We start from the raw sequence: 19,154 nt of genomic DNA, 5'->3' as shown, positions 1-19,154 counted from the left end.
TTGTTTCTCGCGCTGCTCTCCGTGTGATTTTGCTTTTCGAAGTCATTTATTGTGCGAAGGTTAGCACCATTGTAGAAACGACGTATTGTAATATGTTCCTGTACCGGCTTCGGCTCTCGTTGAACGGAAAGCAGCTGTCACGGGAACACGTTTCATTTGTAAGTACATGGATAGTTGTTTTATTCGCCTGTGTGTGTTCGAGTCATCTTGAATCGTTCGTTTGGGACCTAGCACTGTGTCGCAGGTTCATTTCATATCCTCAGTTGTTGTACAAATCTGATTAATGGTGTTCTGGGTACAGCATTCTTTACCACTTAATCAAGAAAGGTACATACGTTGGAAGTCACCGTTGCCACACGTGATGCTTCCGGTCCCGCGTACTCCTTTTGCGTTCTGCACACTGTGACTGGTCTTCTAATAGAAGAGTAAACATCCGAACATACAGAAATAAAAGTGCTAGCACGCGTTCAACATAGTACTGCCATCTGAATTGTGACACAACTACAGCTCGCTTCGTCTTCTTTGGTGGCGCCGTGCTGTCTAGATAGTCACGTGAGCGGCCACGTGGTAGACAGGAGCATCCCAGAATTCAATGAGAAGGCGGCTACGCTCGTTCCCGATGGAAAACTGTCGGAAGGTCCGCCCCTGTGTTTCCTTCCTCCATGAGTACACTCATTTCACGCCAGAGAGCCACGTGATTTGAAGCGATGGAGGTGATTGGAATAGATGCCGATCTGGTGACCAGATAGACCGCTTTTTCGCCCAGATCAGACTCCGTCAGCGAAGGGGATGCTCGTCTCAGGCGCGCTTTTTCAGTTTCGGCTCATTTGCATACCGAAATTCAGCGATCAATATTTCGCTGCACGCGCTTTTTTTTTCTTTTTTTTTAAAGATAGAATGGCTTTCAACGAGGACTGTCTCCCGTTCTGCTATCTCGCCGTTGCTCTAAATTCTCTAACTAAGAAGTTAATTAATGAATTTTAAGTAATTCGTTATCTTGTACTTGCATACTTTCTTCAAGGATGTCGGCCGTAGAACTCAACTGCAAAAACTAAATTCACGTTGCTCTAATAGCCTTTTTACAAAAACTATGCACTGATAAAACACATGCACACAGTGGTGTCGACGGTAGATGCGATAGCCCTAAAAACATAACCCCTGCTCATACCTCTCTGTCCCTCCTCTGCCACCGGCACTTTGGTATTGACGAATGTGATGTTACTTGCGCCATTTCCTCACTAAAACCTACTTTGACCTCCGGTCTTGATAATGTCCCTAACTTCACTGTCAAGGGATATGCTTCAGTTCTCCAGCTTGTGCTCACAAACCTGTTTAACCGTTCGTTACAAAGAGTTGAATTTCGTAAGACCTAGAAATAATCGCTCATAGACCCTGTGTAGAAAAGCGGCTCACTCCTCGGAGTTTCAAACAACGGGCCGATCTCTTTGTTACCTTGCTTCTCAAAAATGTGTGTAAAAGTATTGTTTTCATATTTATTTGACTACTGTAACCATTTTCTGTCTACTACGCAACATGGTTTTTTACCTGGCAGATCTATAGAGTCTAACCTTGTTACTTGCATGAATTTTGTAGGAGAACAGATTGGCAAGCGAAAACAAGTAGATACCGTTTATTTTGATGTGTCTAAGGCTTTTGATTCTGTCAACCATGAACTGCTCATCGATAAATTATCCATGTATGATTTCTCCACCGACCTATGCAAAGGGTTTATATCTTACCTCAGCAACCGTACTGGGATTGTTACCTATAAAGGTTACCCGTTCCGTTCTACATGATGACTTCCGGTGTACCCCAATGTTCTATTCTCGGGCCACTCCTGTTCAACATTTTCGTAAATGATCTTTCCACTTGTGTACAATACAGTAATATTCTTCAACACGACAATGACATCAAATTGTACAGTTCCATTACAATGTCGATGACTGTTTGCAAAATGACATCGCTCTCATTTATTCTTGGTTCACACGGAATACGTTGAAACTTAATGCCCTTAAAGCGCACACAACCACTTTCAGTCAGAAACCCAACCCTGTCCTGTCCATCACTCCTACACTATGGCTTCTACCATTATTAGTCATGTCTCTAGTATAAGAGATTTCAGTATTTTCTTAGACAGCAGCCTTTCTTTTCTAGCGCACATCACGCACATGACTAACCAAGCATTCTGTAAACCTGGTGTTACCTTTAGACTCACTAAGGACTTCAATCGACCCTTGTGCTTCTATCGCCTAACTTTTTTTCCCTATTCCTATGTTGTTCCTATTCTTGAGTTGTCTCTAGTTTTGTGGAACTGTCTGAACAAAACCCTTTCATCCGATGTCGAAAAACTTCAGCGACGATTCATATCTATACTGCATGCCCCTTACTTCGATGAAACAATGTACTACAACTGTATGACCACATTCTTGGTAAACGTAACCTACCCACTTTATCCCACCGAAGAGCATTACGCAATTGTCATTTCCTCTACAAGCTTGTACACGGTAGCACTGACTGCTCTGACTTATCTTCGATGCCCATTCATCTTCCCTTACGCAATCTGAGAGCACATCCTCTTCTCTATATTAATACTGCAAATAACTGTGCTTCGGTTCCTTGTTTATTGTGCCATGTGAACGCACTTAGCCATAACCATGACATTCTTGCGCCTTATTCCTCTTTTACATCATCCCTTCTTAACATTAATGCGCAATTACATTAACACTTTTGACTTCTTTCACATTCCTACACTTTCCCGATGTTTGCTTTATATGCTTGATGTTTTGCCTTGCTTCTTGTATTGCTTCTGCCATGTTTAAACTGCCTCTGACCTTGTTGGTGCATCACCCGGTAGACCTCACGATTGCTGATGGGCACCGTTCAAAATAAATTATTACTATTACTATTATTATTATTATCCAAATGAACTCTCCCACGAAGTACAATCGAAACAACGACGGAGGAGAAAAGGCAGTTTTTATTGGGATCATTTCCCGCAATTTAAAATCCCAATATACTGGCGATGCATGTTTGTCGACACTCTTCTTCGGTGTCGAAGTTGTTGCAGGTTGTTCCGCACTTGTTCCAGTCATTCTTGTAGCAATGACTGCTATCCGAGTCGTAACGATAGGACCACTCTTTACCTTTTGGGCAATCCTCAAATTGTAGCATAGAGTTGCAGGCTGAGGAAAAATGAAGATCTTGTTACCCACATTTCAAGACATGAAATACGCAAAAAAAGTTCACGCAGAGTCTCACCGAGCGGGTACTCGCAGTCTGACGGTTTCTTACATTCCCAGCCTGTAACAAAATGGGGAAACCTGATGACTTTCAAAGCCGAAGGGCGATTTATGACCTACGTATTTTGTGTGTTGTCATCAAACAGGAGAAATACGTCAAGACAAATACACTGGGTCGAAGTAACTACACGTATAGAAAAGTTACTCTCACAAGACATCGTGACGTTTGGGACTTATACACACATGTTCAACGTGCAGCCAAAGAGCTTCTGCTACTTGTCTTCCCTTAATACTGCACTGGCTTTGCACTGGGCTTTCCGAGGTGAGTCTCTCACCCTAACGGGAGGACATCATGTTCCATGTAACCTCCGGACGCCACCTACTCAAACGTCGCCCCCCTGCACACTCCTGACGATGGCCCAAGAAGGCTGAAACAGCTGTCCAGTGCTGGTGCGGCGACGTTTGGGACTTGTAAACACACGTTCTACGTGCAGCCAAAAAGCTTCGGCTACTGTTTTCCATATATATATTTTTTATTTTTTTTTAAAAAGGTGCAGTTGGATCGGTCGGCTACGTAATTATAGTAAACGTTGAGATAAATCGGAGACAGAAGACAAAAGTAGGGGAAGTAAAAAAAAAGATTTATGAAAACTTAAATGTTCTAAAAGTTAGGGGCGACGTTTACACTACGGCGGAAGCTCCGCCTTCATCAGGACGAAAAAGCTAAATGTGGCCACGAGGCTGATAAGAGGCTCTACAATGACGTCACGATCGGCTGTCATTTACTTGTTTCTTTAATGGCTTTTTTTCCTCTTTATATATATATTTCTTGAAAAGTTGAAGTTGGGTCGGACGGCTATGAAATTCTAGTAAACGTTGAGATAAATGGGAGACGGAAGACGAAAGTAGGGGAAGTAACAAAAATGGTTTATTAAAACTCAAAAATTATAAAAGTTAGGGAGGATGTCTACGTTACGGCGGAAGCTCCGCGTTCTTCGGGGACGAAATAGCTAAATGTGGCCACGAGGCTGATAAGGGGCTTGAGAATGACGTCATGGTCGGTTGGGGGAAATTCCCGCCACCTGGCCGTTGTCAATTGGGGAAATTCCAGAGTGATTTTGTGTTAGGTCCAGGAGTGGGGTCATCGTCCTTGCAGGTCAGTGGGGATTTTGATCCGGCTGAAACGAGAACAGGCAACAGGGTCTTATCTAGGTTGTTAAACTTCTTATTGTCGACAGCATGCCAGGGTCCTCGTTAATGGCCGATCGGAATTCGTAAATTAGGTAGGATTCCCGTTGTTCCCGGGAGCGGTCAGAGATAAAGTTCGACTGGAGAATAAAAACTGAGGCTTCGTTGATTGAATGTTCTGGTTGTTTGAAATGGCGTGAGACTGGAAGATTAGGTTTCTTGGTAACATCCGATCGGTGATTGTTGAATCTAATTCGGAAAGAAGTTTTTGTCTGACCCACGTATTGGGCCCGGCATGTGTTGCATTGGATTACATAGATGTGCGGCCTGCAGATGTGCGGTAGATGTGCGGTCTGCATAGACGAATTCCAACTTTACCGTCAAGATCAACGCAGACTTAGACTGTAACTTATGCAACGTTATCTATGTAATCCGATGCAACACATGCCGGACCCAATACGTGGGTCAGACAAAAACTTCTGTCCGAATTAGATTCAACAATCACCGATCGGAAAAAGCCATTAAAGAAACAAGTAAAGGACACACTAGACGTGTTTGAAATTCAAAATTACAGATTAAGATGGCTCCTATCCCTTTAAAGCCCAGAAGAAACGTAGTGCATAATTTTCACTCTCTCCTTCATGTGTTGATAATCAGAAGGCCAGGAAAGACAATTTTTGTTTGTTATCTTTATGGAAGCCTGGGTTACAGGACCCACACATTTGTGTTGGTTGGGCATTATGTATGCCAATTCACTTATTTATTTGTGTGGAAAAACTTGAAACAATTTCTTTCTTTTGTTAAACACAGATATACATTACATTTTTCACATGTTGTACGGGCGCGGCCCTTGCATCCTTGAACTCTACAGAACCTACCACTGGGCAGATCGTCTGCTACAGGCCAGTGCTCAAATCCATCCAGTCGCTTGTCGATACAAGGCACCTTGGCAGGTCTGTAGGGGCTGGCCGCATTTTCGATGTTTTCCTCTTTCTTTCCTCTTTTTTTTCCTCTTTTTCCTTGGTGTTGCTACCAGAGCTTCAGCAATGCTCAATCGGAAATTCAGAAGGCTCAGGAACCTCATTCCATTCTCACGACAATCGGCCCTGTAACAGAGCCAAGAGTTTACGACGGCTAGGTCAAGAAGGTGCAGCGTAACTTTCAGTGTCCACTTTCGTGTTTTAATCCAAATCCGGTAGTATTCAATCAACTGGTCGCAGATGTCAACACCGCCCATTGATGCATTGTAGCTGCGAACAATAGCTGGTGATGGAACACCAGTGTACTGCTTTTGAGACTTGCTCCATCTCTGCACATTTTCTGTTGGCTGGCCACCAGTGCAAGACGAGGCCAGCGTAACACACTTACTGTCCCTCCACTTCACTAAAACAAGGTTCCCATCAGAACTGCAATATTCTTCAAAGTCACCCTGCTAGTAGGCGCTATCGTTTCTGAACTTGCAGTTTTTTATCCTGTTGCGCATGATAGTACCAGTACCTTCCAAATTCATTTCCCTTAGCTTTCCCAGCAGGGGTATGGTCGTAAAATATCTGTCAAAGTAGATGAATGCACCAGCAGGAATTGAGTTGACAAGTCTGAGAACAACATTTGGCCCATGTCCGAGATTTGCATCTGCCAGTGGTGTTGTCTTCCCCTGATAAATTTCGAAGTCCATGACGATACCTTCTGAAGATGTAATCACGAAGTTCTTGAGACCAACAGGTCGTGGCTTTCCGCGCACGTACTGACGAAGTCCAGTCCTTCCAATGAAAGGGATCACCTGTTCATCCACAGAGTAACACGAAGACGTCCTCTCCAATCTCAGGCACTGGTTTCTTACGCTTTCTACAACTGGCTGAACTTTCCACAGCCTGTTGGCCTGAGCATCAGGTGGTGGTTTCACAGTGTCCACAAAATGCAAATTCGTCCTTAGCACTTTGAACTCCTCATGTGGCATTACACTGCTGATCAACTCGAACCTCAATCCATTCTGCCAGTACATAGAAATCTGGGGTAGAGGGACACACCCTATTACTATGTGCATGCCGAACAACTGCTTCACTCTTGCTGGGGTTACGTTGAGGACTTTGCCATTTTTCGTGTGGCTGTACATTGCGGTCTTTTCCGCTGCATTTTCAAAAACGTGTCGTCAAAGTAGTCCATGAGGTACTGTAAAAGTGTGCGAACAGGAGGGATGTAGTCAGTTCTTCTGAAGTTAGGAGCATCCTTGGCCTTGAATGTGCCTGCCTTCCAAATCGGTGGACGACATCCAAGTGTTCCACTACAGTGACCTGCTGTCACATCCAAATTTCTTTCACTGGCAGCCTGTTTCGTACCACTGCTGTTTATTCTTTCTGTTGTGTCGATGTCAGAATCTGAGCTACTCTCGCCGTCACTTTCACCTAGCGTCGCCCCTGGGTCTTCAAGGAAGTCGCTGTCGTCGTCGTCATCACTGACATTGCATTCAGAGTCGGGTGCTTCTAGTATTTTTAATATTTCCTCCATGTCGACGTCATTCTCGGGATCAAAGCGCCCTACAAATAAAAAAGGAACTATGTAGTTGAAGTTTTAAATATCGAACAATAACACCCCATTAACTAACGCAGCAGAACAGTGCATGTAACAGCTTCTATTTTGGTAGTCCCTACAAAACTTGAAGCATTACGGTAGCAGAGTAGTAAGTTACACAATGCATGCTTTCGGGCCTGACCAACACGATTGTGTTGGCCATATTTTGACAACGCCGTATGTGATGTCTTTCGGCTGCAGATTAAAATTAATTAAAATCGTTTCACAAGTGTTCGAAACCATTCAACAACCCTTACAGATAAAAACATTTACCGCCAGAAATAGCAACTTACTGCTGCGAGTTGACGACTTTCTTGGCTCCCTCGAAAGCGCCATTTTGGAAGAGCTCAAACGGAACCTCTAGTGGCAGAAATGCGAACAAATCACATAGCACGTTGTACAAAGATGTGTAGGCAATGTTTTGGTGTCGTTTTCTTCGCGCAGCGAACGTTTGCAGGACAGCATGAGCGCGAGATTCAGACCGACACAATTGTGTGGGTATGGCTGCACGCAGAGAAACAGATACTCATGGAACGATGCACATTCGGCACAGTTCCCTTGGAAGTCGGCCCAGGACGCACATTCCCCCAGGGCGTCAGTCGTGACGTTGCCCACATACGTGAGGCCGACAACGGCAAGCCCTTTCACCACCACCACCACCATGGAACGATGCGACAGCACCAGAGGACACGTCTTTCGCCGTGTTTGCGGCTCGTCGGCTCTGAGTAGCTGCGCTGCCGCGCTGACGAGCCGCAAAGACGGCGAAACACGTGTCCTCTGGTCCTGTCGCATCGTTCCATGAGTATCTGTTTCTCTGCGTGCAGCCATAGAAGACATCTTAATCTGTAATTTTGAATTTCAAACACGTCTAGTGTCATTTACTTGTTTCTTTAATGGCTTTTTCGTCCTCATTATAATTCACTGGCTTGCACTGTGGCATTGAAGAGTGCTCAGTCACCCTCCCAGGTATATATCGCTCGTTGAGCGACCCCTGGTTTGCCAATTCCGAACGATGCGCAGTCAAGCCAGCCCCCCACAGCTCTCGCAAAATCTGTATCAAAATGCGTGTTACTGCGCACGGAGCAATCCGTGCGTCTCCATTGGTCGGACGCGACAGGCGTGTCCAGACTGGTTGCCGGAATTTGAAAACGGCACTTCGCGCTTCCTCGCCTGCGTGCTGCGTACTCTCCCGGCGGTTTCATTTGAAATTTGAACGGTGGACGCCGGGTCGGCGGTATCTTTCTTTGGGAGGCAAGTGCGTTCGCCGTCTTATCCGTGTATTATGGTGTCTTTGATCGTGTTGTACTGTTTCCCGACACAAGCATCGGTCTACGAACAGCCAATCGGATTTCAGACTGAAGTGTTGTCGTGAATTCTGGCTCGATGGACACGTTCGAGCGCCGTCAGATTTGCATAGCCGTGAGAAGAAAATAGGATTCATGAAGCAGCATCATTTTATGTTTGACGTGTAGCAGGCAAGGACATGATGATCAAGAGATTGTGCGCAAGTATGTGACAGTTGGTCGTTGTTGGGAATAGGCTGTGTCGATATGCGTGCTTTGGAAGTTTGAACTTGGTTGCAGTGTGCCAGGAAGCGCTACGCAGTGGACTCAGTACGCTCAGTGCATGTAAATGCGTCAACCTGCCGATTGTGTCAGTATAATGACTAAAATAAATTTATGTTCATTACAACACCTTTCACAGGTGTTTTGGAATCACGGAATAACTTTACAGCGTGCATGAAAGCTAGTAGACCTAGAAGTCAGGGGTAGCCGGTACAGGCCAGTATGGAAAGCAGAAGTCAGCAAGACCCAGAGCCGGTCAGGCTGCGAGCAGGACGGAAAGACTTCTGATTGGAGGACTGAGAGAGCAATCGCTGCATTCTCATTGGTCGTGTGCCCAGTGTTGTGTGAATTTTCCTATACTATGGGCTCTATGGGGAGTTGCGGAGGGCTGGCGCAGCTACCCAGAGCTGACGAGCCGCAAACACGGCGAAACACGTGTCCTCTGGTGCTGTCGCATCGTTCCATGAGTTTGAAAACGGCACTTCGCGCTTCCTCAGTCACTTACACTCGCTGTATATATGTAATATATATATATATATATATATATATTACATTAGGTTAGAACGTTTTATGCCTCCTTGGCTATAAACGGCTTGTTCCAGGGCGCATCCCCTTTAAGGTATCCCCTTTAAGGTATAAACGCTGTACTTTCTTCAAGGTATAGTAACTTTATACGTCTCTGAAGGTATATTATTTACATATCAAGGTATAAACATATAGCCCCAGATGGTATATTTCGAAAACCTCGTGGTATAATTTTGGAAAACGGGAATATTCGATTTAGTTCAGCTCTATATCAGAGTGGCGGCTTCCCAATCTAGTTGTAACACACATAAAATAAAAACTAATCTAAAATCACATGTGCTTTAATAACTAAATCTACGAGAAAAAAAGGAAAAAGAGGAAGAGAATACTTGGACACGCACGCACACACACTCTGATATTCACAAACGTTAGGCGTAACACAGATATGAAAGTTGGTGCAATTACTCGTCACGCAACAAGAAACGTGAGAGGATATGACATTTGCTGGAGAATGGATATACTGATACAAAACACCGCGGCTCCGCAAAATGTAAAACCGCCTTCAACCGGGATGCGACTTTACAAGTTAGGACGCGTATTTTGGTTAATTCAAGAATAAATAACAGGCTGGTATAAATCACTCACCTTATTTGTTGAGATACTAATGTATTACCGAATGTGTTACCTTATGAAGATTACTCTTTAGCTGAGGAGATATCGTCCGTACCACAAATTAATGTGGTGCCATGAGTTGCGCAAGTAAAGGTATGGAAAGCGTTGAAGGTATAAACGTAATAGAGAAGTCCTTATAAGAAATTGCGAAGAGGATGAGGACCACCTGACCCCACCTGCGCCCATCTTCGTGAATCATCAGAGCTCGAGCTCGTAGATAATTGCTCGTTCGTGTTGCATTAAACACTTGTTCTCTCAATTGGAGTCATCCTTTCCTACTTTTTGGTGCCGAAACCCGGGATGATGGCATGGCGAGGCCGTTGATTGTGCGGTCTGCAGTAAAATGACTGAACTAGGATTGACAGTAGAAACATTGATGGAAGTGTGATCAGTGAGGGGTGCCATATCCTGAGAAGACACGGTAAGCTGGTCAGCAAGTGGTATGGCAGAACGTGGAGATATCAGATTCTGTTCTACGGAAGAGACGATTGTAGCTTGCGGAGTCCTGCAGCATAAAGCGGTTAAGTGCTTACCAGAGCAGTTGCTACAGGACAGATTTCTAGCGGTTCGGCAGCCCTTTCCTAGGTGCTTATATTTGCCACATTTGAAGCAACAGCCGGCATGTTTCAATTTAGTAATCTTTTGGTCAGGGGTTAGGAACATGGTGCAGGTGGAAACCTGCTGTGCTGAACCGCAGAGTATATGTCTTTGTATTCCTTCGTTCTGATGTATGCGTTCTGTGGTTGCTGTAAGAGCGGCGGCTGAGGCGTTTCTATGAGAATGTCTAGGAGGCAGAGCGAGCGCCGAACTACCATCCGTTCTCTGTTTTCGATTTCTCGTCGAAGGAAGGCGAGTAGGGACCGAAGGGTGGCAGACTCAACTAAAGTAGAGCTGTCGTGATGCAATTCCGAGGAAGATGCCGCCTGTGGGGTATCCTCGTTGGCCTGATGCGATTCCGAGGAAGTTTGCGTAGCAACGCCGTGATGAGTACAATGCTATAGAAACTCTCCGGTACTCGAAGGCGTTTCAAGTTTCGCATCCGTACTGTAACTGTGTCGTATAACAGGCGAGGTTTTGCCACATCGTCGGAAGATCGCACCACTGGAAGCTCAAGCCCTTTAATTGCTAGTTCTGCCTCCCCTTTGACAAGAGATCTCAAATACTGGAATCTTGAGATAACTGATAAGGTAGGATTCTGATGGACGCCAGAGCTGAATTGGTCCCAGAAGGACTGCCAAGACGACAATTCCTCAGTAAAGGGCTCAATTTGGAGTTTGGGTAATCGTGGCACGTTAGTGGGCAATTGTAGTGCCGCGTTGCTTTCGATCAGGGGTTGACGAGCTCTTCTTCTTCTCGGTACCCCCGGCTTTTGGATCCTGATGTCTCTAGCAACTTCGAACGTTTTGACCTTCATACATTTTGGGATGCAAGCCCCTTGGCTTACGGACCAGTCGTCTACCTCCGTAACCTGGACACAGGACGCAGCTCGTTCGTCGTTGCCAAATCTAAAGAGGCACCTTTAAAGCGTCAAACTCTTCCGAGACTAGGACTTCTCGCAGCCTTACTATCCTCAAGGCTAATCCAGACTACGTCAGGAGTTTTTAACATCCCCCGCTCTCAATGCCACACCTGGAGCGATTTCATGATTGCTCTGTCGTGGATTCAGACAACGCCAACAAATCTCCCACCATTTGTCAGCAATCGCGTTGCAGAGATCTAGCGTTATGTACCTCCAGACCTTCGGAGGCATTGTCCTGGGCATCAGAACCCTGCTGATTTCCTCTCGCGAGGAATTTCAGCCACCCAGCTTCTGCGAAACCCTATGTGGCTCTCCGGACCTCTCTGGCTTCATCAAGCTCCTGTCATGTGGCCACCGGAACCTTCGATCCTCACTCGGCTCATCAACTCATAGTTTAGAGCCTCTTTACTCATGTCCTGAAGAGATCTCGGTCCTGCACGCTCACGTCTCCTCTCAGACTTTACTGACTCTCCTTGACTGCAGTAGCTACACGCGTGTCATAGCCGTAACGGCGTGGATTTTCCGTTTTGTTCGAAGTTGCCAAAGGTCGCCTTGCGCCCCAGACCGGCGATCTCTCTCCCTATCACTTGGCGAACAACAAATCGCGGAACACTATTGGTATAAGGCCGTGCAACGAGAAGTTTTCGGTCTGCATCGGATTGGATTGGATTGAGGTTTTACTGGCGCATGAGCAACTAAGGCTATAATGCGCCAACACTGTGAGATATGATCTATTTACCAGTTAAAAGAAGACGATCAATTTAAAACAGATATAAACATAAAAAAATGTATGTGGATTCAGATATCTCTTAGGTATCCAGTGTCCCTAAAAAACTTGTAAACACTGCTAAAACGGACAAGCGGCTCATCGCCCAGTAAAAGGGGTGGGTGAAGAGGAATTCTATACCAGGTAGAACTCTGAAAAGTAGTTTGGCGATGATGTTCCTGTAGAGTGCAGCTGATGAGAATGTGAAGAACAGACAGCTGCTCAGCACAGTGCACACACTGAGGTGGGTCCTTCTGGAGAATTAAAAAACCATGCGTAAAAAATGTGGTGCCGATACGCAAACGAGACATGACTACTTCATAAAGCCGACCTTTAGACTCTCCTGCAGGCTTGCCTACATTACACTTGATGAAGTGTAATTTATTATTGATGTGTGTGTCCCAGTAATGTTGCCATTTTAAGTTAATTGCTCTACGCAAGGCAAACCTCAGATCCTGAGCTGGTATGTCGAAGGGGGTTATGTCAGCTGAGAGTGCCTTGGTAGCCGCTGTGACCGCGAGCTCGTTACCGGGTATCCCTACGTGGCTGTGCACCCAGCAAAGTGCCAAGGAAATACCTCTGTTTATTATGCGGCTAGACAGGTGTTTTGCTCGCAGAACGAGCACGTTTTTTGGTGGTTGCAGGCTACATATAGCCTGCAGGCAACTAAGAGAATCAGTGTACACAACTGATGACCTGATGAAAAGTCGTAGTATGTAACTAAGCGCTAAGATTATGCCATAGACTTCTGCGCTGAAAATGGAAGCTGCGTTTGCCAAGGCCGCGTACCCACATGCGGTAGAGATGTGCGCAACCGCCTGCCGCAAGCGGACGCGTATGCATGCCGCCCCAGCTATACTGCCTCCGCCCGCGACTCTCCACAGCGAAAGCTTGACAAGATGGCGAACGACAGCGAAGTCGAGCTACTTACTGTAGTGAACGTTTCCTTTCTTATATCTGAGCTTTTGCAAAATCAACATCGCAGACGCAAGAAACGCAGGCTTTGCGTTCACTCGCTGAAGCGATAGCGCATTCTTTTCTTGTGAACAATGTTTAGCTCTCAGCTTTCTGACGCTATTACATTCAATATCTTACACTTTACTTACCTGCGCTTCCAAATTTTATTCCAGTGTCGACCCAAAAGTCATATTAACGAAACGCTCTATAATGTAGGTAGCAATGACATTTTATTTCCGTCATAAATTCGCCGGCTGGAAAACGTGAGCATCACTGCGACATACCTTCCAGTCAACGACGCCATCAATGCTCTCCGTGCGGGAGGACGGAAGAAAACAAGAACGGTGTCCGTTCTGGAGCCATTTGTGTAAAATGCGACATGGTCCCTGAAACCTTCTTTTATGGACAGAAACTCTTGCAGGAGTACAGCTGAGGGGTTTCGTGTTTTTTGTACTTCAATAAAGGTGTGTTGTGTTCAGGCAGTGGTTGCCACGGAGCAATCCTCACACTAGTTTCTACAGACGTAGAATCGTACTCAGAAAAACTGTGTGTTTCAATTTCCTGCAGGATTCGCAAGGTGAAAGGAGGTGTAGATGACGGTATTGTTAAAGGGACCGAAAAGTGAATATAAACCTATCGAAACTTTATGTTCAGCGAAAAGCTTGAACCTTCAAAAGTTCAAATATCAAAGAACTCCACTCAAATCGCTGTAGTTTTTCTGTAATCGAATTTTCCATGACTGCATGTCCAGGGACTTAGTAGGAAACCGAGCGGTCTGTCAACAATTGCATCACCCCGCGCCATCTGTCGAGGTCGCATGTAATACGTTCGCTTCCGGTCGCGAAATTCCGTAACGTAGGCTAGTTTACGCATAGGAGAATGCGCGCATGCCTATTGGTTGGCACCGCGGCAGCATGAAAACCTCCGGCGGCCAGAAACGGATGGAGAGTTGCCATCGCCGCCAGCATGGCTGCCAGTACTTGTTTACACACTGCAATAGGAACTCAAGTATTGAGAAGGGAAGGTGCAAGAGCAAAGAAAGCGAGAGATGAATAGTGAAAAGTGTGATCTCCTAGTACAATGTTGCAATTGTGGAAGTTTTGTGGTCAGCCCTCGTTCCGTGCGGCGTTCCGTGTTGTTTGGCGTGTGTGTGTGTGTTTGACATAAGCCGTTGCACAAGTATGGTGGAAGAATTCAGTATTGCTTGGCTGCACCTAAGTGTACATTGACTCGACGGCCACTCAAGACGCACGCAGTAGAAGCCTCAAATTCGTTTTGTTTTCATAACTGCGCTTCTCGCTTGTGGCTACCGTTATTACCGCAGGTTGTGCAACCACATTTCAGCTGTGTTCCATACATTTGCTGAGATAATTTAAGTGTTCTGTTATTCTTGCGTCTGAAAGGATCTTGTCGCTTAATGAGCATCTGCAAGAGCTTGGATTCACAAAAGATACAACAGTGACAGGCAGTGGTCTTTTTTACTTTGAAGAAGACAAAAGCAGTGTCAAATAAGATCACATGTACAAATGCGTGACACAAATGACTATTCAAACATATCCTTCTACAATCATTCTACCAGTGTATGCTCTTACGTTACGTCTTAAAATCGTGGACATATTTCCCAAATGATCCACTTACCGTTCTTCAAGCTCTGTAACACAGTGCTCTCTCTAAATACATATATACTATGACAAATGGTTGTTGCTGTGGCACGCGCCTATACTGTCGTCCAGGGGATGGTTTAGGGGTCGACCCCCCTCAAATCATGCCCATGGTAGTGCATTTGGGAGAGGAAAACGAAGGGGGATCCTCCTCCCCCATGTAAAGCCCCATAGAAACTGCCCTCCTGAAATATTTTCTGGCTACCATCACGTCAGCAAACTACAATCTACTCGGGAAGGAAGTGGTACCACATGGTCATGGGCGTACCGAGGGGGGGGGGGGGCATGGCACCCCTGGAACTCCAAGATCGCTTGTAAAAATGGTGCACTCTTTAGTCATAGGTTGTAATGTTTATTCTCAGATGCCATGATAGGAACCTCTGAACGCCCAATGTCCGTCTCCAGAAAAAGGGGTGTTCGAGGGGTTGCACTCTTGCTCCACTTGGAAAAAACTCTGGTAACGTCAATGCTCATGGTTAATGCCTAACACCAAAGCGGTCACACCCTATGGACTAATTTGTAGACCACTGGATGTGCTAGTAGTTAAATTTATATTTCTACTTCCTTGACACATGTGCCTGTAGAAATTGGCAAGATTCAGTGTACCGTGTGTGCCTTTGATTGGCAAGTCTCAGTCTACAGTAACAGACTCTGCTGGCACTTAATACAGACATTTTAATTTAGTTCTGGTGCTTGGAAGTCCTGAGCACTTTATTTTATATTATTATTTTTAAATAATTGTGATTATATCGCAAAATAACTTGTTACTCAGTTAACCTCTTTTGAAAGTTTTGGAGAAATTATTATGAAAGCAACATTACACTCTCCCTCCCACACACGTTTTTCCTATTTAAGCTTAAAACTTGAAACCTTAAGCTCGAAACCTCGTTCATTTTACCGAACATGCATAATTGAACCTCTTTATGCAGTAAGGGGATAAGTCGAAAGATACCAAGCCGAGATAATGGGCCTGATCCGATTGTCCGTCCGTCATCTGCTCAGACTCCCCACATTACCGTGGTATACAGCCTTCTCCCTTTCTGACCACGAATGTTCCTCTGTGTTGTTAAAGAAACACAAGCTAAACTCCTTTGCTGCAGCGAAACCTGCATTTTCCTGTATCGTCCAAGCAAGGCTACTGAATGGTGTGTCGCTATTCTTCGCACACTAGGTCCACACTAGCACATACTTCTCCAGCGCTCGCACCAGAAACCTTCCCGAACCCCCCTTTCAGGGTCTCTTAATCAGCCGAACTCTCGCCCCATCACATTGTCAATATTTCTTGGTCCATGGTCACATACAGCACACCAAAGTTCTGCATTCAAAGCATTTCTGACCTCTTCTGGCATCATAGGACTTCAGTACTCACTGTTAGGTGACTGATTATGATATTTTACCACACCACCACAGTCAACGGGTTTGAGTATCGCCCCTGGTGATGAAACTCCCCAATCATAATCACCAAATAAACTAGTTTTTGGGTACACACTAGCACAAATTGTACAATACACATTCAGAGTACATGAGGGGTACCAGGGCAGTTTTCTTCCTTATATGCACCTATACGCCTATACGTAGTCTCAAGCGTTGGAACATGCATCACCACGACTCCATCATCATGGACAGGTCAGTGACGCGACCTGCAGGAGTGAGACAGGCTCTCTCAAAAACCATGCAAAACATTTCACACTGCAAACGAATTATGCAGGGTAGAATATATGCGACGGCATTGTGTGAGATGCAATAAGTGTAGAAATCTTCAGTAGTAGAATGTTCCAGTATTCATGAACACCGAAAAGTCACAAAAGCTCCGTTCCTCCCCATACCGATGTGGGAAACTCGGTAAGATATCCAAGGGACTGTAGCCCAGAGGTGAAGTGCCACCGTTTTAATATGAAGTGCCAAATGAAAATTGAGCGCACCGCAGCATCGTTCTATGGTTACAGATACTGTAGACCTTCACTGAACAAGAGAACATATTACTTGACTGCAGTAGAACATGGCCAAAAATTAAGGCAGTATACTTGCAAGATCAAACTATCATGGCAAATCAGCATTGCGTCGTCTTGACAAGCATTTGCAAGCTATCCGCCATGCTAGAATGCCTAGAGCAATAATGTGAATTGCCATAACAGCTGTTGCTACACCAGCTAATCCTAAACGCTATCCGCACCCACCGCACCATCTGCACACTCCGTTCGTGACACTTTGTGGTCAGTTCAATTTACTTCGATTAATTCTTCCACATTAATGATTTGTGCCACAAACATTGCCAGGAAAATATTGTAAATATTGTCACGTACAAGGGTTGAAAACAAGATATATTTGGGACATGTTCCGACTGGAAGCAGTGTCAGTACGCATCTGTTGAGGACGAAGCATCTTCAAATTCAACGTATGTTACGAATGTCCTTCTTTCCAACTTGTTATGACGACGTCCAACGATGGCTGAATGACTGCACTAAACGTACATCTACCTCGCGGATTATTAGCACGGTGAAGAGATCTGAACGGTGAGTTCTGTGCACTTTCAGGTAGTTCTGCTGTTTCAATCTGTTCATTGCTTACCCACCTCCTGAAAGCAATACGATAGGGTAGGGGTTTAGGTATGATGCTGATTGATGATTATGGGTCTTGAGGTGCATATAGTCATCTTAGCCCATATTATATGCTGGACACTAGTAGAAAAGTTAAGATAGAACAATCATGGAACAAGACTAGATTGGCAATATGCAATCTTAAATGTGTATAACTTGCTCAACAAGGAGTTCAGGTTCTCATGAGGTATATTTGTTGATCTTATTGCAAGACAGTGCACTCTCATGTTACATAGCTAACATACAACATGCTATTTGTTGTTCATTTGTTCTATCTTTGTTGTCACAACCAGGTTGCTTCCTTGGAGGCATGGCTGTGTTCGAGGCCATACGCCTACATGAAACTAAGCTGGAGATGTAAAACAATGCCCATGAACTGCTTGCAAGTGCAGCTGCTAACCCAACGCAGAGAACAGTGTACCACTGGTATGAACAGTGGTAAAAGGATGCATATGGCGATGACAGGGAGGCCATTCAGAAGCTGAAGGAAAATACTTGTTTATACAGACAAGATGGTAACCACTGACATGCTTATTTTAGTTTATGTTAAGTTATTTTAGTGGTTAACATATTTTTAAACCTAGTATGTAATAATGCTACATATCATGGTTAGCGATGTTGAATAGGAAGCACAGAATGTGTTAAAATAGTTTGAGGTACACCGACTTGGAAGATTATCAGAAAAAAATTATGAATGTGTGAAATGTTGCTTTTTATCGCATATTCATCCGTTAATTGCACACTGAGGTAGTTCTGATAAAAATATGGGATAAATTTCATTTGGAAGTATGCCCATTGTACAAAGGTTCACCACCTGCAGCAAAAAAAGAAATATTGAACTTGACCATCCCCACACTCATGCGGCATTGCCTTGCCTGGCTCCTTCACCCCAAGTATGCTGCCAAACGCACACGGGAGCAGCCCAAACAGATTTACGTTGCCTGCAAAAACATTTGGTACAAATTAACTTTCCACGCTTGAGGTACATACTCACAAGAATGGCCTTCTGCGGCAGCACAGTGCACAAGGAGCACTAGAGACCAGGATGTACTTCAGCAACGATGGGTCTTCACCTATTATATCTAGCTCACTTCAAGTGGAGGCGAGACCAGCCTGCTGAGCTGGCTCCTCATATTATAATTTTTATTTTTACCAAGGGTTTAGGGGGGTACAGGCAAAAAGCTACGACACTGTAGCTTGGCGGGGCCTGATCCCTCAATTACTTCACTTGGACAGTTCGAGGCTTCTCTTATTTTTTCTTTTGTGGTAGCTGAAAGAGTTAAGTTGTTGTGCTTTCCCTGTTTATTTCACACACATTATTGCCTTGCACCGTAGGGTCTGTGTTAGTAAGCATCGTGTCCGTCATCACTTAAACAGATTATGGTCATTCAATGGCTCGCCAGTGTCCAATGTCACCTAAGTACATCCGTAGGACCAGTGCTCCTGTTGAACTGCGCCGCAGAAGTAGGATGTTCTCGTGAGAACCTGAAGTTTGAAGGTTAATCTCTACAAGTTGTTTCTGAAGAACGCAAATCGGGTAGTGGTGCTCCAGTGTGTTTGGAGGAAGCAGCGACGATACGTTGTGGACTGAAGCAGCCTTGCGGGGCAACGCCGGATGTGTGTGAGGGTGGTCAAGTTCTAAAATTGTTTCACTGCAAAAGCAGTCCTTTTATGAAACGTTGTGGAAAAATAATCAAGGTGTGTACAATGAAATGCAATTGTCTCATATTTTATCAGAACCACCTCATCGTGCAATTGACGGCTGACTAAGTGGCAAAAAGCAATATATCTGAACTTCCAATTTTTTTCCCCACATACTTTTCCAAATATACGCACCTCAAAATATTTCTAGCATGTTCTGTGCCTCCTAGGCAAGAGTGCTGAACAGTTTGAGTGG

The 19,154-nt window shown here is 44.9% G+C and overlaps 1 protein-coding gene across 1 annotated transcript in view; it reads right to left on the bottom strand.

Moving 5' to 3' along the window:
• Positions 1-2,976: 2,976 nt before the first annotated feature.
• The window catches only part of LOC135376125 (PI-actitoxin-Aeq3c-like), a 36,327-nt gene continuing 20,149 nt past the window's right edge, over positions 2,977-19,154 (bottom strand). The window contains exons 2-3 of the mRNA XM_064608709.1: positions 3,259-3,300; positions 2,977-3,182 (exon numbers count right to left, since the gene is read on the bottom strand). Of these exons, the coding sequence (XP_064464779.1) occupies positions 3,001-3,182; positions 3,259-3,300 (224 nt within the window). The 3' untranslated portion in view covers positions 2,977-3,000. The remainder of the gene's footprint in view (positions 3,183-3,258; positions 3,301-19,154) is intronic.

The sequence above is a fragment of the Ornithodoros turicata genome, unplaced genomic scaffold (genome assembly GCF_037126465.1).
Source record: "Ornithodoros turicata isolate Travis unplaced genomic scaffold, ASM3712646v1 ctg00001042.1, whole genome shotgun sequence".
NCBI classification, from domain to species: domain Eukaryota; kingdom Metazoa; phylum Arthropoda; class Arachnida; order Ixodida; family Argasidae; genus Ornithodoros; species Ornithodoros turicata.
The sequence above is the reverse complement of the archived record's forward strand: the minus strand, read 5'-3'. Positions and strand labels throughout refer to the sequence as shown.